Below are 24,594 nucleotides of genomic sequence, written 5' to 3'. Positions count from 1 at the left end.
AAAAACAAAATTTTACTACATGTAATATTAAGTTTAATGCAATAGAATAATTACAATAACAATGAAATAATTGACACTTACCTTTAATGAAGATCTAGTGATGATTGATGGGATTGGAGATGGGGAGAGGTGTTAGTGTTTAGAAGGGGAATCCCCTTCCATTAGGACTTGAGGTAGCAAGTCCTTTTCCAGGGTTACTTCCCTTCTTCTTTTAATGCCACTAGGACCAGCTTGAGAGCCACTGGACCTCTGTCGCACAACAAATCTGTCCATAAAGCTCTGTACCTCCCGTTCCTTTACGATTTGTCTAAAATGGGCCACAACATTGTCATTGTAATAGCTGTGTTAGGGTGATTTTCATCCATAAAGGTTTGCACCTCAACCCACTGTGCACACATTTCCTTAATTTTTGAAGTAGGCACAATGTATTCCACAACTGGTATAGGCTTGTCAGGGTTAGCCCCAAACCCTTCAAAATCTTTCTTAATTTCCATACTAATTCTCACCCTTTTTACCACAGGGTTGGCACTAGAAGCTTTCTTGGGGCCCATGGTGACTTATTTTGCAGAAACAAGCACCAAACACAGTGATAATATGGATAATATGGAATGTACCGAATGTATCCTTAGATGCGCGCACACTGGCTGGCTTGTAAACACTGGCACACAAGGGGCAGTTCAGGCCACATGTGGACAGATCTCATACGAATCGTATCGAATACCGGGTTTTCAATCTAATACCGAGGAAAATTTTTTGTGATATAATGCATCGAATACCGGATTTATCGAATACCGATGCCATCGAATACCGGGGGTCCACTGTAGAGCAAAAATCTAACGTCAAAGACTGGGAGTGATCATGTCGGAGGATCTCACCTTCAAGGACCATAACATTGTATCAATCGCATCTGCTAGAAAAATGACAGGATGGATAATGAGAACCTTCAAAACTAGAGATGCCAAGCCCATGATGACACTCTGCAGGTTACTTGTTCTATCTTGGCTGGAATATTGCTACACACTAATAGCACCTTTCAAAGCATGAGAAATTGATGACCTAGAAAATGTACAGAGATTCTTCACAGCACGCATAACTGAGATGAAACATGTCAATTACTGTGAGTGCTTGAAGTTCCTGAACCTGTACTCCCTGGAATGCAGGTGGGAGAGATACATGATTATATACACCTGGAAAATCCTAGAGAGACTAGTACCAATTTTGCACACGAAAATCACCCTGAAAGCTAAAGACTCGGCAGATGATGCAACATCTGCCCAATGAAAAGCAGGGGTGTCACTAGCACATTAAGAGACACAATAAGTGTCAGGGGCCCGAGACTGTTCAACTGCCTCCCAGCATATGTAAGGGGGGATTACCAATAGACCCCTGGCTGTCTTCAAGCAGGCACTGGACAAGCACCTGAAGTCGGTAACTGACTAGCCAGGCTGTGGCTTGTACGTTGGATTGCGTGCAGCCAGCAGTAACAGCCTTTTTGATTAGGCCCTGATCTACCATGAGGCCTGGTCACAGACCAGGCAGTGGGGCATTGACAGCCGGAACTCTCTCCAGTTTAACTCCAGGTAAGCCTGGGGTGACATGGACCTGCCTTGCATGGGCCAGTAGGCCTGCTGCCATGTTCCTTTTTATTCTTATGTATTCAGCAGTTTGGCTAGCTGGCCGGCTGCCTGACTTTGACTGTCTCTGTATCTGTCTATATCTCTGTTTAGCATTGGTATAACTGTGCTCTCATACATTCCCTTCTGTGCTTCCATAGATGAAGTTCTTTGTCTCCACAGACTCCTCAATGCACCACTCATTTTTTTTCTCCGATCAATGTACCACTCATTTTTCATTGATCCATCTGGTGACACATCCACTCCTAAATATTTGAATACATTCACCTCTTCCATGCTCTCTTCCTGCAGTCTGACAACCAGTCTTTCAATACATAATTTTTAATGTTATTCTCATCTCCTTACTCTTTCCTACATTCACTTTTAATTTTCTTCTTTTACATACCCTACCACACTCATCCACCAACCTCTGCAACTTCTCTTCAGAATCTCCCAAAAAGCACAGTGTCATCAGGAAAGAGTAACTGTGGTAACTCCCACTTTGTCTTAGATTCTTTATCTTTTAACCCCACACCCCTTGCCAACACCTGAGCATTCACTTCTCTTATAACCCCATCTATGAATATATTGAACAACCATGATGATATCACATCCTTGTCTAAGGCCTAATTTTACTGGGAAATAATCTCCCTCTCTCCTTCATACCCTAACCTGAGCCTCACTATCCTCGTAAAAACTTTTCACTGCTTTCAATAGCCTACCTCATATTCCATACATTTGCAACATCTGGCATATTGCCCCTTCCCTATCCACTGTGTCATATGCCTTTTCCAAATCCATAAATGCCCCCAAAACCTGTTTACCTTTATCGAAGTATGTCTTCACTTATCAGACTCATATCTCTGTTATTGCCATGTTCTTCTTCTCCCTTGTTCATTATCAGTTACACTTACACAGTACTGCTGTATTCACTGGTTGTGCTGAATCCTCTGTTGGTGTGTTATATGTAGTTGTTTTTCTGAATAAAGTGTTAGACAAACACTTAAAAGATTTGGCTGTTATTTTCATGGCAGAGTTATTTGCAGTTATTGCTGTATCACATTGCTTCTCTAATTCTAAGTCAACTTTTTTCTTTCTTGCTCTCAAAACTACAATGCAGTCAAAGCTCTTAGGAGATTTAATTCATTGCATGCATTACTCCTCAGCTATCATAATGACATTGTTGCTTTCAATACTGTGACACTTCAGCAGTCATAGATATTATTTCATTCAACACTGACTGTTTCAGCTCCTCAGCAATCATAAAGACATAGGAATGTTCAACATTAACTATGTCACATCTTCAACAATAATAGGCAAGCATGAAGACCTAGTCTTTTGTGTTTTGGGTTGTTCTGGTGGCCAGGACAATAAACTTTTAAACTCTTCTGCATGTTTCACCATTCAGGACCTGTCCATTCACACTATTTTCCAGTTTTGTTTCAGAACATTCATGTTCTATGGGTTTAACATTAGTTGTGGTTAGTGAACAACAAATTGTTCAAGATCAAACCATAGTTAAGTTGTTGATCGCCTTGTTTTCATTGCTGTCACATCTATAATCTGTGGGAGCAACATTAGTCAAAGTTAGTGAACAACTGATCATCAAACCATAGTTGGGTTGTTGATAAACATAGTTGTTCTTGAGAGACAGTTCTCACACAACTGTGTATTAACCACTCGAGGTCTCATTATATCACAGGAGAGGGCACCCAGTGTCCCTCCAAGAAACTTCTAAAGTTCTATTGACATTTGAACACCTCATTATTTGTTCCACTTATAAAGAAACACAGAATTCATTTTGTGTGTGTGTGTATTTTAAGGCATGTGTGTGCTCAAACTTATCCTGCTTCACTTTTAGAAAGTGTGACTTGAACTGCAGATACTATGACTTTTTCATTGAAACTGACTTAATGGGTCAAGTCTGACTTGTTAGTATATAAGCTCAGTTATCTCATTAACCCTTCAGCTAATCAAACTAATATTGGAGAGCAGATAGCCAGTAAAGGTGATTTAGGTGGAAAGAGATGAGACTATTTTTTCATGACTGTACACAAAGAATTGTGTCATCTTGCGACCTTGTTGTGTCTAAATTTTTAAAAAAGACCCAATACCTCTACAACAAGCACTGCCCTAAAAAAACTAAACAGATGACAGCAAAGAGACTGAACAGTCCCTGGCTAACACCCAGCATTCTCAAATCCATAAATACAAAACACCAATATGAAAAACAGTACAGAATGGGTCACATGACCAGAGACCAAACAAAACGTTACTCGTCAATCCTAACCAGCCTGATAAGAAGGGCAAAAAAATTGTATTATGAGAACAGATTATCCAACTTACGAGGTGATATAAAAAAGACCTGGAAAACCCTATCAGAAATTCTGGGAACAAAAAAGATATCACGAAATAGCGAAATAAAATTAGCAAAATCAGATGAACCCCAACTCCCACCAACAGAAACAGCAAACAGACTCAATGATTTCTTCTCCACTATAGGACAAAACCTTGCCAATAAAATCCCAAGCTCAGATACCCCACCAAATGACTACCTCACCGGCAACTACCCGAACACACTGTTCCTAGCTCCGACTAACCCATACGAAGTCTCCCTTATTATCAATGCACTAAAAATCAAGGCAGGAGATTTAAGTACCTTACCACCCTTTATATACAAAAAAGTGTCACAAGTGCTATCTCCAATCATTGCAACACTCTTTAACAAATCCATTGAATCCTCCACCTTCCCTACAGTACTCAAAATAGCAAAGGTCACCCCGATCCACAAAGGAGGAGACCAAACAGAGTTGAATAACTATAGGCCAATATCCAACTTACACCCTCTCTCAAAAATCTTCGAAAAATTAATTCATAAACGAATCTACTCCTACCTTATCTCCCAAAACATACTCAACCCCTGCCAATTTGGATTCAGGCCTAATAAAAATACTAATGATGCTATTATACACATGCTAGAACATATATACACTGCAATAGAGAAAAAAGAAGTCCCACTGGGGATCTTCATTGACTTACGTAAAGCTTTTGATACAGTTGACCATGACTTGCTCCACGTAAAATTGTCACACTATGGTATAAGAGGGCACTCCCTCAACTACCTCAAGTCATACCTCAGCAACAGAAGCCAATATGTGTACGCAAATGGGGCAAACTCTTCTGCGCAACCAATTACAGTTGGTGTCCCACAGGGAAGTGTCCTTGGCCCTCTTCTCTTTCTCCTATACATAAATGACCTTCCAAATGCTTCGCAATTACTCAAACCCACACTATTTGCAGATGACACTACATACGTCTTCTCTCACCCGAGCCCAGTCACACTAGCCAATACTGTAAATACCGAATTACAGAAAATATCTACCTGGATGAGGACTAACAAACTTACACTAAACATTGACAAAACCTACTTCATTCAGTTTGGTAACAGAGCTACAGATGTCCCTCTTAACATAATGATAAACGGATCACCTATCACAAAGCTAACAGAGGGAAAATTCTTAGGAATCCACCTTGATAATAGACTCAAATTTCATACACATATACAACAAATTTCTAAGAAAATTTCCAAGACTGTAGGCATACTATCGAAGATACGGTACTATGTTCCACAGTCAGCCCTCCTGGCCCTATATCACTCTCTTATTTACCCCTATCTCACCTATGGAATTTGTGCATGGGGCTCAACAACAATTAACCATCTCAGACCACTAATTACCCAACAAAAGGCTGCAGTTAGAATGATAACAAATTCTCACTACAGGCAGCACACTCCACCAATATTCAATACACTAAACCTACTCACCATACAAAACATCCATACTTATTACTGCACCTATTACATACATAGAACACTTAACTCTGATATTAACCCTCCCCTCAAACATCTCCTTGCCAACCTCAACAGAACACATGACCATAACACAAGGCACAGATCACTCTTTGATGTTCCTCGTGTCCATCTCACACTATGCAAAAACTCAATGCACATAAAAGGCCCTAAAATCTGGAATTCATTACCTGTAAATATAAAAGAAACACTACCTGTTTATAAATTCAAGTCTCTACTTACTCACCCAAAACCAAATAAATACTGAATAACTGAACCTTATAAATGTTAAACCTAAAACCGAATCTAACTTTATTATTTTTTAAATACACTACCTAACAGAATCCTTCACATGACTGAATGCAACCATATGACCTGTCTTTGTAATACTCACTTGTGCTTTATAGTAATCTGTTTACATTAATGTTTTTCACTGATTTCATCATTGCTTAGTTAATCTTAAGTTAATTTTAAGCCAGCCCGTAATGCTATGCATATAAGTGGCTTTGGCATGCTGCTCTTATCTGTATTTTTTTGTACCTCTGTATGTGTGCTCAAATTGGTAATAAATAAATAAATAAATAAATAAATTGTCACATTAAACTCTGCCTTTACTGAACTTCCTCTTACTGATAGTTCCCTCAGTCTTGTAGTGATCTCCTCTTCAAGGGGGGCTCCTTGTCTTGGTGAAGAGGCTCTTGGTCTGAGGAATTAGACCTGTTGGTCTTCTTCCTCAGATCGAACCTAATTACCCCCCAATCCCCCCTTCCCTATCCCATCCTCCCCATCCTCCCCTTTTCCCTTTCCTCCTCCTCCTCCCCACCCCTCCCTTTTGCCCTTCCTCTTTTTGGCCTTTGGGATTTTTCCCACAGGCAAGCTAGTTCCTGGGTAGGGGAAAGGGTACCGGGGTCCATCCCATTCCGTTGAGGTTCTTGGTGGTGGCGTAGTTTGCTGTGGAATCTGGATCGCCTGGGGATGTCCCTATCCCTCTCCTGTATCCCGGAGAGTGGCTTTGGGTGTCTTTCGGGCGATGGGTGCATCTCTGGAAGCCACCTTTTGGATTCCGGGGGTGGTGGCCGAAGGAGGTATGCTTTGTGGCAGATATCCGGCTGCCCTCTCTTTTGTCCACCAAGGTAGCTCGGCACATGTGAGGTTGCTATCCCGGATTGCTGGTTTACTGGCATGAAGGGTAGGGTATGGCACGGGTTCCATGCTGCATCTGCACTACTAGCGGTGCTAAGGTCCTCTTGGGCATGGAGGGAGATTTCCAGCCCTTTCATTCCTCCTGGGAGCTATTCCTCCCCTCTCCCCCCTTTTTTTATTCTTTATTTATTTTTCTTTTCTTTTCTTCTTTTTTTTTTCTTAAAAACAAAAAGCAAAGGAGTAACCTAACCATGGAGAACCCAATCCATGAACCCACTACCCCCAGGCCTCGTCTTGATACCGCACCCCATTCTGACCCTGCCTTGTTTTTTGACCACTCTTCGGACACTCCTGATGCCCATGTACCTCTTGCTGGTGCTGTTTCCTCACCCGCTTCAGGTACTGGGGCCTCAACTTACTCCTTCGATTTGTCTGACCTCCGCTCTCCTTTGACTATGCTTCCGGCCTCTCCCTCTACGGTATGGCAATTTTCGAATCGCCAGCCCATTTCACGGACCATCTCTGGTCCTACTCCTAAATGCCAACGACAATCTCATGATGATGTTCCTTCGTTACCTTCCCATTCTACTCGGAAAAGACTGACACGTTATGCACTTCCTTTCCACGCTCAGTTTTGGACCACACAATGGACTAAATTCTTTACTTTGAGACCGACTTCTTCTTCTGCCTATCTTTCTGACCATAGTATTGGCAAAGCACTCCTGCGCCATGTTGGTAAAGATATTTCTTTTCATGCTCTCAAGAGTGGTATGTGCATCATCACTGTCCAGAATGCTACCCAAGCTCATGATCTTTCTCTCCTTTTGCATATCGATACTACTATCAGTATTGAAAAACATCTTTCTCTCAATTCTTGTAGTGGTACTGTCATTCTGCCCCATACCATAGTCCAACAGAATTTCCAGTCTTGTGGCAATGACATTCTTGAACAGCTGGAGCTCCAGGATCTCCCAATCCTCAAAGTAGACACTTAGGTCCTTCCTGCCCGCGGGCAGAGATGTTACCCTTGCAATGTGGCTCGATTAACTTTCGACATTCGTGAACTCCCGTCCTCTGTTTATGTCGCGGGACATTGGTTACAAGTTCGAAAGGTGATCACTACACCGCAACAGTGTAGAAATTGCTGGCGTTTTGGTCACCCAGCGAAATATTGCAGATCTATAGCCGAATGCCCAGTCTGTGGTGCCGACAACCATTCTAATACATCTTGCAGTCAACCTCCATCTTGCCTTAATTGTAATGAGGCTCACCCTTCATACTCTCGCCATTGCCAGGTCTACTTGAATGAGCGTGAAATCCATTGCCTCAAAGAAGCAGAAGGTCCCCCTTATGTTATGGCAGTTACTCATCTCCGCCTCCAAGGGAGACTACCCCGTGTTTCATATTCTCGTGTTTCAAAATGTCTCCCCACTTCTGGGGTCCCATCTTCTGCAGCCTCCTCTGTTGTTACCCCTCCCATAGCCACTCCGGCATCTAATCCTTTTGCTGTCCTTGGCTCTGATGTCCCGACTACAACTCGGTCTGTTCTCACATCTTTGCTTCCTTCCTCACAAGCCCTGGTATCGACAAGACCCCGTACGACACCTTATACCAATCGCCCCTCTACTTCTCAGGATTCCAAAAAATCCCCAGTGCTCAAATCTTCTTTGCCCCTTCCTTCCCTTCTTCCACCTCCACACTTTACCTTTCCAGTCTCTGTGCCTAGTTCTTCCCCTCTCTCTGGCTCTGTTACAAGTGTGGAAGTTCGCCCTCCTCCTCGTACTATGCCTTCCACCCCCGTCCCCTCCCAAGTTTCTCCCTCTTCTGCCACCTCCCAGGTTTCTGCCTTTTCTGTCCCCTCCCACACTTCTTCTCCAGCCCCCTACACTTTTTCATCCCCCCCTACTTTGGTACAGTCCATTACTGTCCCAATCTTTACTCACCCTCCTTCTCCCTCCAATATTGTCTCCCATACATCTTTGAATTCAGAAACACTTGAAGCCATTTCAGAATATATTGCAGAGACTAAACCTTCAATGGACACTGATTCACCTCCTGTTCCTTCTCTTCCCTCTCCTCCATCTCCACAACTCCATTCTTCGCAACGCTCCATTCCTTCGCTGCTTGAACGTCTTCCAATGCCACCACACATTGACTTTTCTAACCCCTCTAGTCCATAGGTGCCCTTCCCTATGGATTCCTGGTATTTTCTTCATTGCCAATCATGGCCTATTTACAGTGGAATATCCGCGGCCTCAGGGGTAATCGGGGTGAGCTTCAGATGTTGCTTTCCAGGTTTTCCCCTGTTGGTGCTTACTTACAAGAACCAAAATTACGCTCAGCTGTTTTCCAACCTATCTCAGGCTATAATTTATTGTATTCGTCAGATCGTTTCTCAGATGGGACCTTTAATGAAAGTGCCCTTCTTCTACGCAATGATATTCCGTACTGTCAACTATTTGTCCATACCTCGCTGCATTACACTGCAGCCCGTATCCACTTGAATAAGTGGTTTACAATATGTTCTTTATATCTCTATCCTTCTAGAGCATTTTCTATCTCAGATTTTGCCTTTATAGTTTCATCCTTACCACCACCACTTCTGTTACTTGGTGATTTTAACCCCCACCATTTCCTCTGGGGGGTCTCATTGTGACTCACGTGGCATCCAGTTGGAGGCTTTTCTCGCCTATCACCCCCATAATGTTTTAAATACAGGTACTCACACCCATTTTGATCTTCGTACTCATACTCTCTCTTGCATCAATCTATCAGTCTGCTCTTCCTCCACTGCACTAGACTTCATCTGGTCTGTTCTGCCGGACTTACATGACAGCAATCATTTTCCAATCATTCTTACTTCTCCTTCCTATTCACCTCCCTTCTGTAGCCCTCGCTGGCAATTTGATGGGGCAAATTGGGACCTTTACTCGCAACTCACTGCTTTTAGCGAGGTTCCTTCTTCATCCTCCATTGATGAGCTCCTACACCTCTTCTCAATGTCAGTTTATATTGCAGCTTCTCATTCTATACCCCAAACCTCAGGCAGGCATTCTCAAAAGTATGTGCCTTGGTGGTCTCCTGCTTGTGCTCATGCAGTATGTTTGAAACGTGCTGCATGGGGCAGGTACTGGTACAATAGAACCGATGAGAGACTTCTTGATTTTAAGCAGAAGAGTGCGATCGCTCGCCGTGTCATCCGTGAAGCTAAATGCACTTGCTGGCGAGACTATGTTTCCACCATCACCTCTGCTTCCTCTACGAGTGCAGTCTGGAAAAAAGTGAGGAAATTGAGTGGTAAATACTATCCTGACCCGGCTCCTGTTCTACGGGTCGCTGGTGTTGATGTAGCAAACCCTCTTGACGTTGCCATTGAAATTGGCACTCATCTGGTTCGTATTTCCCGGGGGCTCCATTTATGCCTCTCGTTTCTTTCCTCAAAGTCTTGGACTTTTCTTCTCTCAGAGAAGAACAGTATAATGTGCCTTTTACACTTCAGGAACTGGAGGCAACACTCTCAGCTTGCCGATCATCGGCAGCTGGGCCTGATGACATTCATATTTGTATGTTACAACATTTACATCAGTCAGCCCTTGTAGTCCTCTTACACCTCTTCAATCTTATTTGGGCACAAGGAGTTCTTCCCCAGCTGTGGAAATCTGCCATTGTTCTCCCTTTCCGCAAGCCATGTACTACAGGACATGATGCCTCCCACTATCTTCCCATCGCCCTTACTAGTGCAGTTTGCAAAGTGATGGAACGTCTGGTAAATCAACGTTTAATGTGGTATTTAGAGACACACAACAGTCTCTCCACTAGTCAATATGGCTTCCGTAAGGGCCGTTCTACCATAGACCCCTTACTATGCTTGGATACGTATGTTCGTAATGCCTTTGCGAATAATCACTCAGTTATTGCCATATTTTTTGACCTTGAAAAGGCATATGACACAACTTGGAGGTATAATATTTTGGCCCAGGCCCACTCCTTAGGCCTCCGAGGCAATCTCCCATCCTTCCCTAAGAACTTTTTAACTGACAGACATTTCCGTGTTTGGGTCAATAATGTGCTTTCCCCGGACTTCGTCTAAGCTGAAGGTGACCCTCAGGGATGTGTTCTGAGCAAAACACTTTTTCTCCTTGCTATAAATGATTTGGCCTGTTTTTCTACCCAATATTTGGCCATCACTCTATGTTGATGACTTCGCTATTGCTTGTGCAGGCGCTGACTGTCATCTCAATACAGTTTCTCTCCAGCATGCGGTCGACCGTGTTTCCACTTCGACCACCATGCATGGGTTTAAATTTTCCAGTACCAAAACACACCAAATTACTTTCACTAGATGCTCTGTCATCTCCGATCTTCCTTTGTATCTCTATGGCTCCCGTATCCCCGAACATGATACACTCAGGTTTCTAGGCCTTCTCTTTGACCGTAGGTTATCCTGGAAACCTCACATTACCTCTCTGAAGGCAACTTGTCACAGCCGGCTGAACCTTCTTAAAACCCTTCCTCATCTTTCCTGGGGAGCTGATCATCGAACTCTGCTTCGCCTACATTCAGCCCTCATTTTATTGAAACTCGATTATGGAGACCAGATTTATTCAGCGGCCTCTCCTGCTACACTCTCTAGCCTTAACCCTATCCATCACCAAGGATTACGTTTATGCTTTGGTGCTTTTCGCTCTTACCCTGTTGAGAGCCTCTATGCAGAAGCGAATGTTCCATCCTTGTCTGATCGCCATGATGCCCATTGCCTTCACTACTATGTATGCTCTCATGATCTCCACAATTCTTCCATTTATAGAATGGTCACTGATATTAGTAGACATTCTTTATTTGTTTGCCACCCCTGTTTGCTCCATCCCTTTTCTCTTTGCCTACATTCGCTCTTGTCTTCCCTTTAGTTACCACCTTTATAATGTTCATGTAGCATCTCACTTTTCCCTACCCCCCTGGGAAGTTCCAGCTGTTTGGGTCTGTTCTTTCTCACTCCTTTGCTCAAAAGCCCAACTGCCTACGGTGGCTTCCCGCTCTCTTTTTCTTGATCACTTCCACTCTCATTCTCATGCCATCGCTGCATACACAGATGGCTCTAAGTCTTCAGACGGCGTTGGATTTGCAGCAGTGTTTCCGGACATTGTCGTGTGGGGGCATTTACTATCTTCGGCTAGCATTTTTACTGCTGAATTGTATGATATTCTTGCAGCACTTATTCGTATCGCATCTATGCCTGTGTCATCATTTGTGATAGTCTCAGACTCCCTTAGTGTTCTTCAGGCTATGCGAAAATTTCATACATCTCACCCCCTAGTTCTCCGTATCCAACTTTGGCTACGCCGTATCTCTACCAAGCATAAAGACATTGTTTTTTGTTGGGTCCCTGGTCATGTTGATGTACAGGGCAATTAACAGGCAGACACTGCTGCGCGGTCAGCATTACATGACCTACCAATTTCATATAGAGGTGTTCCATTTCTGGACTATTTTGCTGTAATAGCTACCCACCTTCACACCCGTTGGCAACAACGTTGGTCAACTCTGCTTGGTAACAAATTTCATTCTATTAAACCGAGCATAGGTTACTGGCCGTCTTCTTGTCATCAGTGCCGAGGTTGGGAGACCACTCTCTCCCGCCTTTGCATTGGCCACACTCGTCTTACTCATGGGTATCTCATGGAGAGGCACCCTGTTCCTCTCTGTGAACAGTGTCAAGTTCCCGTATTGATTAGCCACATAATGTTAGACTGCACTCTCTATCAATGAGCACGCAGAATTTACCTCCATCATTGTCTCCGCTCTACTACTCTCTTTTTACCTTCCCTTCTTGCTGATGGACCCTCCTTTAATCCTGACTCTCTCATTGACTTCTTGACAACGACTGATTTTCTCCACAAACTCTGATGATGATACCTTTTGCACTCCCCTCAGCCCTTTCTAGCTCAGTCTCTTGTTGCCCTTTACCCTTTCACCATCCACTGCCCCGCTTTCTCTGTAACCTATTACTCATCCATCTCCCTTTTGCCACCTGATGCCCTCGCTTCCTTCCTGCCCTACAGTGCTGTATAGCCCTTGTGGCTTAGTGCTTCTTTTTGATTATAATAATAAATTGTAGTGATCCTTTACCCATACAGATGTGGCTCATTTTTTGAAAGCTGTATAATAATTTGTTGCACTTTTTGAATTGTTGTATGAGCAAGCTTCTGGGAAGATAGTGATGGAGTGATAACAAAAATGTTTCCTCTTTTTTGAGTCACCCAACCTTGGTGGGAAATGACCAACGTGATTAAAAAAAATACTGTGTTGTGTAAGAATTATACAGAGAATGAGTTTGAGATGAGAAGGAGGTGCAGAGTTAAAAAAGTATTATCCAGAGAGCTGAGAAGAGGTTGTTGAGATGCTTTGGATGTTTAGGGAGGATGGAACAAAATAGGTTGACTTGGAGGGCATGTAAATCTGTAGTGGAGGGAAGGTTGGAAGGAGGGGGTAGAGGAGGGGCTTGAATGCCAAGCAGGCATATGTGAACATATTATAAAGGAGTGTAGGCAAATGGGTTTTTGGACATGACATGCTATTGGAGTGTTAGCAAGATAACATTTGTGAAGACATTTAGAGAAACTAGTTAATCAAACTTGAGTCCTGGAGGTGGGAAGTACAGTTTCTGCACTTTGAAAACTGGGTGGTGGTAGGAAGTACAGTGTCTGAACTCAAGAGGGGTGGAGGTGGGAAGTGCAGTGCATGCACTCACTAGGAGGGGTGGAGGTGGGAAGTAAAGTGGCTGCACTCTGAAGGAGTGGAGGTAGAAGTACAGTGACTGCACTCTGAAGGAGGGGTGGTGGTAGAAAGTACAGTGGACCCTCGGGTAACGATGACATCGGATAGCAATAAAATCGGATAGCAATATGTCTTTGCGTAAAAATTTTGGCTCGACGAATGATGCAAAACTTGGTTAGGGACATTCATCCCAAATGTGTCCGCCTGTCCGTCCGGCCTAAGCGCCTCTGCTGCCCTGCCTTCAGCTAGTGTGCCATTATTTACAAGCCAGGGCTGACGGTTCCACACATTCATTCAATACATTTTGTATTATTCCATTGTTTTTAGTGCTTGTAACTGCTAAATAAGCCACCATGGGCCTAAAGAAAGCTTCTAGTGCCAACCCTGTGGTAAAAAGGGCGAGAAATACTATCAAAATGCTATCATACCACGGTCAGCTGCTGCTGCACCACCGTCAGCTGCTGCTGTACCACGATCAGCTGCTACTGCTGCACCGCCATCAGCTGTTGCTGCACCACCATCAGCTGTTGCTGCACCACCATCAGCTCTAGTATTCGAAGATGTGGAGAGACTATTGTTGGTGTGGCTTAACAAGAAACAATTGCATGTACTGAGAAACAATTAACCCCAGAGGGTTAGCTACCCAGGATAACCCAAGAAAGTCAGTGTGTCATTGAGGACTGTCTAACTTATTTCCATTGGGGTCCTTAATCTTGTCTCCCAGGATGCAACCCACACCAGTTGATTAACACCCTGGTGAACAAGAAAAATGCCTGGAACTAATGCTCATATTGATGAATTTAAGGCCAGCAAAGGTTGGTTTGAGAGATTTAAGAATCATAGTGACATACACAGTGTGATAAGGCATGGTAAAGCTGAAAAATTCCAACCCCAACAAGTGTTCAATTGTGATGAAACAGGTCTGTTCTAGAAGAAAATGCCAAACAGGGCCAGCATTACTCAGGAGGAAAAGGCACTCCCAGAACACAAGCCTATGAAAGACAAGCTAACTCTTATTTTATGTGGTAATGCTACTGGTGATTGCAAAGTGAAGCCTTCACTCATGTATCACTCTGAAAATCCCAGAGTGTTCAAGAAAAACAGTGTCTCATCACTCATCAATACTTTTCAATAAAGGTAAGTGTCATTTTAATATTTATTTATGTATTATTGTGCAGGTCTCATTGTTTTTTGTGTAATGAAATATATATTTCATGTAAAAAAAAATTATTTTTTTGAATACTTTTGCTGTATGGAATGGATTAACTGGTTTTCCATTATTTCTTATGGGGAAAATTAATTTGGCTAATGATAAAAATCGGTTAAGGACAAGCTCTCTGGAATGGATTAAAATTACCCAAGCGTTCACTGTACAGTGACTGCACTCTGAAGGATCAGTGGTGGTGTGAAGTACAGTGTTTGCACTCTGAAGGATCAGTGGTGGTGTGAAGTACAGTGTTTGCACTCTGAAGGATCAGTGGTGGTGTGAAGTACAGTGTTTGCACTCTGAAGGATCAGTGGTGGTGTGAAGTACAGTGTCTGCACTCTGAAGGATCAGTGGTGGTGTGAAGTACAGTGTCTGCACTCTGAAGGATCAGTGGTGGTGTGAAGTACAGTGTCTGCACTCTGAAGGATCAGTGGTGGTGTGAAGTACAGTGTCTGCACTCTGAAGGATCAGTGGTGGTGTGAAGTACAGTGTCTGCACTCTGAAGGATCAGTGGTGGTGTGAAGTACAGTGTCTGCACTCTGAAGGATCAGTGGTGGTGTGAAGTACAGTGTCTGCACTCTGAAGGATCAGTGGTGGTGTGAAGTACAGTGTCTGCACTCTGAAGGATCAGTGGTGGTGTGAAGTACAGTGTCTGCACTCTGAAGGATCAGTGGTGGTGTGAAGTACAGTGTCTGCACTCTGAAGGATCAGTGGTGGTGTGAAGTACAGTGTCTGCACTCTGAAGGATCAGTGGTGGTGTGAAGTACAGTGTCTGCACTCTGAAGGATCAGTGGTGGTGTGAAGTACAGTGTCTGCACTCTGAAGGATCAGTGGTGGTGTGAAGTACAGTGTCTGCACTCTGAAGGATCATTGGGAATATTTACAGTTTTGATGGACATTCAAAGTGTAACAACAGCCCTCCTCTTGCAAGACAGTGATGGGGAAAGTGTTTCTTCTTTATTGAGTCACTTTACCTCTGGTAGAGATGGCTGGTGTGTTTAAAATAATAATAATGATATTTATTACAATTAATTACAATGATTATAATAAAAGGTCATAAATTTTCAATTTTATTTTGCAGGTCATCTTGATACCAGAGGCTGGCATTTGTAGTGTCAATACTGAAGGTCATCCTGGTACAAGAAGGTGGTACTTGTAGTGTCAATACTGCAGGTCATCCAGGTACAAGAAGGTGGTACTTGTAGTGTCAAGACTGCAAGTCATCCTTGTACAAGAAGGTGGTACTTGTAGTGTCAAGACTGTAGGTCATCCTGGTACAAGGAGGTACTTGTAGTACCAACGTTAGTGTCAGAAAACTTTCGTAAGTTCTGTAAATACTGTAATGTATATATAGTGACAACACTAACCAGTGTTAATACAATGACAGTGACTAGTGTTAATACAGTGTCAGCACTAATACAGTGCTTGTACAGTGACAACACTGTAACAACAAAGCTTATACATTGACAACACTGTAACAAGTGTTAGTACTACAACACTTAGAGTACCAACAACAGTGTCATAAGGTTAATATATCATAAATATCTGCTAGTGTCATCCTTCATGTTCCTCAGACACACTTACCCCTACATGTTTAGTGCTTGCTATATTTACAATGATAGAATAATTCAGGAATATTAGTTTTTTCTGTATTAAAATACTCTCAAATATCACCTGGTTAAACAGTTTAAATTTGTGAGAACTTATTATTCACTATGTCTAAAATACCCGAAAAACAATGTGTTGAGGCAACACAATGTACAGTTGTTCATGCAGGAGACCAATTATATCAACATTCACACTCACTCAAACAATCTTCACAACAATCTCTGTGTGGATATCAGACCAGGTTTGTCACAGGCAAAAAAACACTTAAGTGTGCAGTGTGTCTAAAAGAGTTTTCTAAAAAATATAATTTAGTCATTCACATGAGAACTCATACTGGAGAGAAGCCATATCAGTGTTCAGCATGTCTGAAAGACTTTTCTCAAAAATCAAGCTTAAATAGTCACATAAGAACTCATACTGAAGAGAATCTATATCAGTGTTCAGTATGTCTGAAACACTTTTCTCAAAATTCATATTTAGTAAGACACATGAGAACTCATACTGGAGAGAAGCAATATCAATGTTCAGATTGTCTGAAAGACTTTTCTAGAAAATCATATTTAGTAAGACACATGAAAACTCATACTAGAGAGAAACCATATGAGTGTTCAGAATGTTTGAAACACTTTTCTCACAAATCAAGCTTAGTAAGTCACATGAGGACACATACTAAAGAGAATCTATATCAGTGTTCAGAATGTCTGAAACACTTTTCTCACAGATCAAGCTTAGTAAGACACATGAGGACACATACTGAAGAGAATCCATATCAGTGTTCAGAATGTCTGAAAAACTTTTCTAATAAATCACATTTAGTAAGACACATGAGAACCCATACTGGAGTAAAGCCATATCAGTGTTCAGAATGTCTGAAACACTTTTCTAGAAAATCACATATAGTAAGACACATGAGAACTCATACTGAAGAGAATCTATATCAGTGTTCAGAATGTCTGAAACACTTTTCTCACAGATCAAGCTTAGTAAGACACATGATAACTCATACTGAAGAAAATCTATATCAGTGTTCAGAATGCCTGAAACACTTTTCTCAAAAATCAAGCTTAGTAAATCACATGAGAACTCATTCTGAAGAGAATCTAACTCAATGTTCAGAATGTCTGAAAGACTTTTCTAGAAAATCACATTTAATAAGACACATGAGAACTCATACTGGAGAAAAGCCATATCAGTGTTCAGAATGTCTGAAAGACTTTTCTCACAAATCACATTTAGTAAAACACATGAGAACTCATACTAGAAAGAAACCGTACGAGTGTACAGAATGTCTGAAACACTTTACTCAAAATTCAGGATTGATAATTCATATGAGAACTCATACTGGAGAAAAGCCATAGCAGTGTTCAGAATGTTTGAAACACTTTTCTTGCAAATCACATTTAGTAAGACACATGAGAACTCTTACTAGAGAGAAACCATACGAGTGTTCAGAATGTCTGATTGGTCTGAGGAATTAGACCTGTCGGTCTACTTCCTCAGACCGAACCTAATTAACCCCCAATCCCCCGTTCCCTATCCCATCCTCCCCTTTTTCCTTTCCTCCTCTTCCTCCCCACCCCTCCCTTTTGCCCTTCCTTATTTTTTTTTTTTTTTTTTTTTCCCCACAGGCATGCTAGTTCCTAGGTAGGGGAAAGGGTACCGGGGTCCATCCCATTCCGTTGAGGTTCTTGGTGGCGGCGTAGTTTGCCGTGGAATCTGGATTGCCTGGGGATGTCCTGATCCCTCTCCGGTATCCCGGAGGGTGGCTTTGGGTGTCTCTCGGGCGACGGGTGTATCTCTGGAAGCCACCTTTCGGATTCCGGGGGTGGTGGCCGAAGGAGGTATGCTTTGTGGTGGATTTCCGGCCGCCCTCTCTTCTGTCCACCGAGGTAGCTCGGCAGATGTGAGGTTGCTATCCCGGATTGCCAGTTTACTGGCATGATGGGTAGGGTATTACCTGGAGTTTACCTGGAGAGAGTTCCGGGGGTCAACGCCCCCGCGGCCCGGTCTGTGACCAGGCCTCCTGGTGGATCAGAGCCTGATCAACCAGGCTGTTGCTGCTGGCTGCACGCAAACCAACGTACGAGCCACAGCCCGGCTGATCAGGAACTGACTTTAGGTGCTTGTCCAGTGCCAGCTTGAAGACTGCCAGGGGTCTGTTGGTAATCCCCCTTATGTGTGCTTCGAGGCAGTTGAACAGTCTCGGGCCCCTGACACTTATTGTATGGTCTCTTAACGTGCTAGTGACACCCCTGCTTTTCATTGGGGGGATGGTGCATCGTCTGCCAAGTCTTGTCTTTTGCTTTCGTAGTGAGTGATTTTTGTGTGCAAGTTCGGTACTAGTCCCTCTAGGATTTTCCAGGTGTATATAATCATGTATCTCTCCCTCCTGCATTCCAGGGAATACAGGTTTAGGAACCTCAAGCGCTCCCAGTAATTGAGATGTTTTATCTCCGTTATGCGCGCCGTGAAAGTTCTCTGTACATTTTCTAGGTCGGCAATTTCACCTGCCTTGAAAGGTGCAGTTAGTGTGCAGCAATATTCCAGCCTAGATAGAACAAGTGACCTGAAGAGTGTCATCATGGGCTTGGCCTCCCTAGTTTTGAAGGTTCTCATTATCCATCCTGTCATTTTTCTAGCAGATGCAATTGATACAATGTTATGGTCCTTGAAGGTGAGATCCTCCGACATAATCACTCCCAGGTCTTTGACATTGGTGTTTCGCTCTCTTTTGTGGCCAGAATTTGTTTTGTACTCTGATGAAGATTTAATTTCCTCATGTTTACCATATCTGAGTAATTGAAATTTCTCATCGTTGAACTTCATATTGTTTTCTGCAGCCCACTGAAAGATTTGGTTGATGTCCGCCTGGAGCCTTGCAGTGTCTGCAATGGAAGACACTGTCATGCAGATTCGGGTGTCATCTGCAAAGGAAGACACGGTGCTGTGGCTGACATCCTTGTCTATGTCGGATATGAGGATGAGGAACAAGATGGGAGCGAGTACTGTGCCTTGTGGAACAGAGTTTTTCACCGTAGCTGCCTCGGACTTTACTCTGTTGACGACTACTCTCTGTGTTCTGTTAGTGAGGAAATTATAGATCCATCGACCGACTTTTCCTGTTATTCCTTTAGCACGCATTTTGTGCGCTATTACGCCATGGTCACACTTGTCGAAGGCTTTTGCAAAGTCTGTATATATTACATCTGCATTCTTTTTGTCTTCTAGTGCATTTAGGACCTTGTTGTAGTGATCCAATAGTTGAGACAGACAGGAGCGACCTGTTCTAAACCCATGTTTCCCTGGGTTGTGTAACTGATGGGTTTCTAGATGGGTGGTGATCTTGCTTCTTAGGACCCTTTCAAAGATTTTTATGATATGGGATGTTAGTGCTATTGGTCTGTAGTTCTTTGCTGTTGCTTTACTGCCCCCTTTGTGGAGTGGGGCTATGTCTGTTGTTTTTAGTAACTGTGGGACGACCCCCGTGTCCATGCTCCCTCTCCATAGGATGGAAAAGGCTCGTGATAGGGGCTTCTTGCAGTTCCATGCTGCATCTGCGCTACTTGCGGTGCTGAGGTCCTCTTGGGTGCGGAGGGAGATTTCTGGCCCTTTCATTCCTCCTAGGAACTATCCCTCCCCGGTCCCCCCTTTTTTTATTCTTTTTATTTTCTTTTCTTCTTTCTTTTTTTTCTTAAAAACAAAAAGAAAGAAATAACCTAACTATGGCAGCCCTAGTCCATGAGCCTGCTACCCCCGGGCCCCTTCTTGATACCGCACCCCATTCTGACCCCGCCTCGTCTTTGGACCACTCTTCGGACACTCCTCGTGCCTCTGTACCTCTTGCCGGTGCTGTTTCCTCACCCGCTTCAGGTACTGAGGCCTCGACTGACTCCTTCCATTTATCTGACCTTCGCTCTCCTCTGACTATGCTTCCGGCCTCTCCCTCTACAGTGCGGCAATTTTCGAATCGCCGGCCCATTCCACGTCGGACCAACTCTTGTCCCACGCCTAAATGACAACGACAATTACCTGCTGATGATACTTCTCCACCTTCTCGTTCTTCTCAGAAAAGATCGACACGTCCTTCACTACCTATCCTCGCTCAGTTTCAGACTGCACAATGGACTAAATTCTTCACTTTACGACTGACTTCCTCTACTGCCTATCTTTCTGACCACAGTATTGGCAAGGGCACTCCTACGCCATGTTGGTAAAGATATTTCTTTTCATGCTCTTAAGAGCAGTACACGCATTGTCACTGTACAGAATGCTACCCAGGCTCATAAGCTTTCTCGTCTTTCCCATATCGATACTGTTCCTGTAACTATTGAAAAGCATCATTCCCTCAATTCTTGTAGTGGTACCGTCATTCTGCCCCATACAAAATTTCCAGACATGTGGCACTGACATTCTTGAACAGCTGGAACTCCAAGATCTCCTAATCCTCAAGGTAGACACTTACGTTCTTCCTGCCCGCGGGCGGAGACGATACCCTAGCAATGTGGCTCGTTTAACCTTTGACAGCTGTGAACTCCCATCCTCAGTTTATGTAGCAGGACATCGGTTACAAGTTCGAAAAGTGATCCCTACACCGCAACAGTGTAGAAATTGCTGGCAATTTGGCCATCCAGCGAAATATTGCAGATCTATCGCCGAATGCCCAGTCTGTGGTGCCGATGACCATTCTAATACGCCTTGTAATCAACCTCCCTCTTGCCTTAATTGTCATGAGGCTCACCCTTCGTACTCTCGCCGTTGTCAAGTCTACTTAAACGAGCGGGAAATCCGTTACCTCAAAGAGGCAGAAGGTCTCCCTTATGCCATGGCAGTTTCTCATCTCTGCCTCCAAGGGAGACTACCTCGTGTTTCTTATTCCCGTGTTTCAAAATGTCCCCCCACTTCTGGTATCCCATCTTCCGCACCCACCTCTGTGGTTACCTCTCCCATAGTCACTCCTGTAACTAATTCTTTTGCTGTCCTCGGCTCAGACGTCCCTACTTCAACGTCTCAGTCTGATCTTGCTTCTTCGTGTTCTCTCTCACAAGCCTCAGTAGCGACGAGATCTCGTATGACACCTCCTCCCAATCATCCCTCTACTTCTCAAAAGTCAAAAAAAGGTCCTTTAACACCTCCTACCCATCTTCCACCTCCTCATTTTCCCTTCCCTGTCTCTGTACCTGGTTCTCCCCCTCTCACTGGCTCTGTTACAAGTGTAGAGGTTCACCCTTCTCCTCGTACTGTACCTTCCTCCCCTGTTCCCTCCCAAGTTTCTTCCTGTTCTGCCACCTCCCAGGTTTCTGCCTCTTCTGTCCCCTTCCACGCTTCTCCAGTTCCCTCCACCCTTTCGCCCCCGCCCTACCTTGGTACAGTCCATTACAGTTTCAATCTTTACTCATCCTCCCCCTACCATTTCCAATATTGTCTCCCATACGACGTCTCTGAATTCTGAAACACTTGAAGCAGTCTCTGAATATATTGCAGAGACCAATCCATCAATGGACACTGATCCACCCTCCGCTCCTTCTCTCTCCTCTACTCCATCTGCGCAACTCCTTTCTTCACAGCGCACCGTTCCTTCGCTGCTTGAACGTTTTCCACTGCCTCCGCATGTGGACTTTTCTAACCCCTCTAGTCCGTAGGAACCCTTACCTGTGGATTTCAGGTATCTTTATCATTGCCAATCATGGCCTATTTACAGTGGAATATATGCGGCCTCAGGGGTAATCGGGGTGAGCTTCAGATGTTACTCTCCCAGTTTTCCCCTGTTGGTGTTTGCTTACAGGAACCAAAATTACACTCTGCTGTTATCTCTCCTATCTCAGGCTATAATTTATTGTATTCTTCAGATCCTTTTCCTGATGGGACCTTTAATGAAAGTGCCCTTCTTCTACGCACTGATATTCCGTACCATTAGCTATTTGTTCGTACTTCGCTGCATTACACAGCAGCCCGTATCCACTTGCATAGGTGGTATACGCTCTGTTCTTTATATCTCTCTCCTTCTCGGGCATTATCTATTCCGGATATTGCCTTTCTTGTTTCGTCATTACCACCACCGATTCTGTTACTTGGTGATTTTAATGCCCACCATTTCCTCTGGGGGGGGGGTCTCACTGTGATTCCCGTGGCATTCAGTTAGAGGCTTTTCTTGCCACCCACCCCCTCCATGTTTTAAATACAGGAACTCACACCCATTTTGATCCTCAGACTCACACTCTCTCTTGCATCGATCTCTCAGTCTACTCTTCCTCCACCGCATTAGACTTCACTTGGTCTGTTCTTCCAGACTTACATGACAGCGATCATTTCCCAATCATTCTTACTTCCCCTTCATATTCACCACCTATTCGCATCCCATGCTGGCAATTTGATCAGGCAAATTGGAACCTTTACTCACACCTAACTGTTTTTAGAGAGGTTCCTTCTTCGTCCTCCATTTATGAGCTTTTACACCTCTTCTCGTCCTCCGTTTTAACTGCAGCTTCTCATTCTATACCCCAAACTTCGGGCAGGCATTCTCAGAAATGCGTGCCTTGGTGGTCTCCTGCTTGTGCTCATGCAGTACATTTGAAACGCGCTGCATGGGGCAGGTACCAGTACAATAGAACCACAGACAGACTTCTTGATTTTAAGCAGAAGCGTGCAATCGCTCGCCGTGTCATCCGTGACGCTAGATGCACTTGCTGGCGAGATTATGTCTCCACCATCACCTCTGCTTCCTCTATGAGTGCAGTCTGGAAAAAAGAATGAAAACTGAGTGGTAAATATTCTCCTGACCCGGCTCCTGTTCTGCGGGTTGCTGGTGTTGATTTAGCAAACCCACTAGATGTATGCTACAACATTTACATCAGTCAGCCCTTGCAGTCCTATTACGCCTTTACAATCGTATTTGGTCACAAGGAGTTCTTCCACAGCTGTGGAAATCCGCCATTGTTCTCCCTTTCCACAAACCAGGCACTACGGGACATGAAACCTCCCACTATCGTCCCATTGCTCTTACCAGTGCAGTTTGCAAAGTGATGGAACGCCTAGTAAATAGACGTTTAGTGTGGTATTTAGAGACACACAACAGTCTCTCCACTCGTCAATATGGCTTTCATAAGGGACGTTCTACCATAGACCCCTTACTACGCTTGGATACGTATGTTCGTAATGCCTTTGTGAATAACCACTCAGTTATTGCCATATTTTTTGACCTTGAGACGGCATATGACACAACTTGGAGGTATAATATTTTAGCCCAAGCCCACTCCTTAGGCCTTCGAGGCAATCTACCATCCTTCCTTAAGAACTTTTTAACTGACAGGCATTTTCGTGTTCGGGTTAATAATGTGCTCTCCCCAGACTTTATCCAAGCTGAAGGTGTCCCCCAGGGATGTGTTCTGAGCACAACACTTTTTCTCCTTGCTATTAATGATTTGCCCTCTAGTCTTCCATCAAATATTTGGTCATCACTCTATGTTGATGACTTCGCTATTGCCTGTGCAGGCGCTGACTGTCACCTTATTACAGTTTCTCTCCAGCATGCAGTCGATCGTGTTTCCATTTGGGCCACCACACGTGGGTTTAAATTTTCCAGCACTAAAACCCACCAAATTACTTTTACTAGACACTCTGTCATCTCCGATCATCCTTTGTACCTCTATGGCTCCCGTATCCCTGAACATGATACAGTCAAGTTTCTGGGCCTCCTCTTTGATCGTAGGTTATCCTGGAAACCTCACATTACCTCTCTGAAGGCAACTTGTCACAGCCGGGTGAACCTTCTTAAAACCCTTGCTCATCTTTCATGGGGAGCTGATCGTCGAACCCTCCTTCGCCTACATTCCACCCTTATCTTATCGAAACTTGATTATGGTGACCAGATCTATTCAGCGGCATCTCCTGCTACTCTCTCTAGCCTTAACCCCATTCATCACCAAGGATTACGTTTATGCCTTGGTGCTTTTCGCTCTTCCCCTGTCGAGAGCCTCTATGCAGAAGCGAACGTTCCATCCTTATCCGATCGCCGTGATGCCCATTGCCTTTGCTACTATGTACGCTCTCATGATCTCCGCAATCCTTCCATTTATAGAATGGTCACTGATATTAGTAGACATTCTTTATTTGTTCGCCGCCCCTGTTTATTCTGTCCCTTCTCTCTTCGCCTTCATTCACTCTTGTCTTCTCTTCAATTACCACCTTTCTATGTACATGTACCATCTCACTTTTCCCTACCCCCCTGGGAAGTTCCAGCTGTTCGAGTCTGTTCTTTCTCTCTCCCTTGCTCAAAAGCCCAACTGTCTATGGTCGCTTCCCGCTCTCTTTTTCTTGACCACTTTCACTCTCATTCTCATGCCATTGCTGTGTACACAGATGGCTCTAAGTCTTCTGACGGCGTAGGATTCGCAGTAGTGTTTCCA

At 43.8% G+C, this 24,594-nt stretch overlaps 1 protein-coding gene across 1 annotated transcript in view; it reads left to right on the top strand.

The window, feature by feature from the left end:
• LOC128697129 (zinc finger protein 84-like) overlaps positions 1-18,524 on the top strand; it is a 103,360-nt gene extending 84,836 nt beyond the window's left edge. Inside the window, exon 2 of the mRNA XM_070079501.1 lies at positions 15,666-18,524. Coding sequence (XP_069935602.1) covers positions 16,300-17,550 — 1,251 coding nt within the window. The 5' untranslated portion in view covers positions 15,666-16,299 and the 3' untranslated portion in view covers positions 17,551-18,524. The remainder of the gene's footprint in view (positions 1-15,665) is intronic.
• The last annotated feature ends 6,070 nt before the right edge of the window (positions 18,525-24,594 follow it).

Source organism: Cherax quadricarinatus, chromosome 99, assembly GCF_038502225.1.
Source record: "Cherax quadricarinatus isolate ZL_2023a chromosome 99, ASM3850222v1, whole genome shotgun sequence".
Lineage (NCBI taxonomy): Eukaryota > Metazoa > Arthropoda > Malacostraca > Decapoda > Parastacidae > Cherax > Cherax quadricarinatus.
The sequence above is the reverse complement of the archived record's forward strand: the minus strand, read 5'-3'. Positions and strand labels throughout refer to the sequence as shown.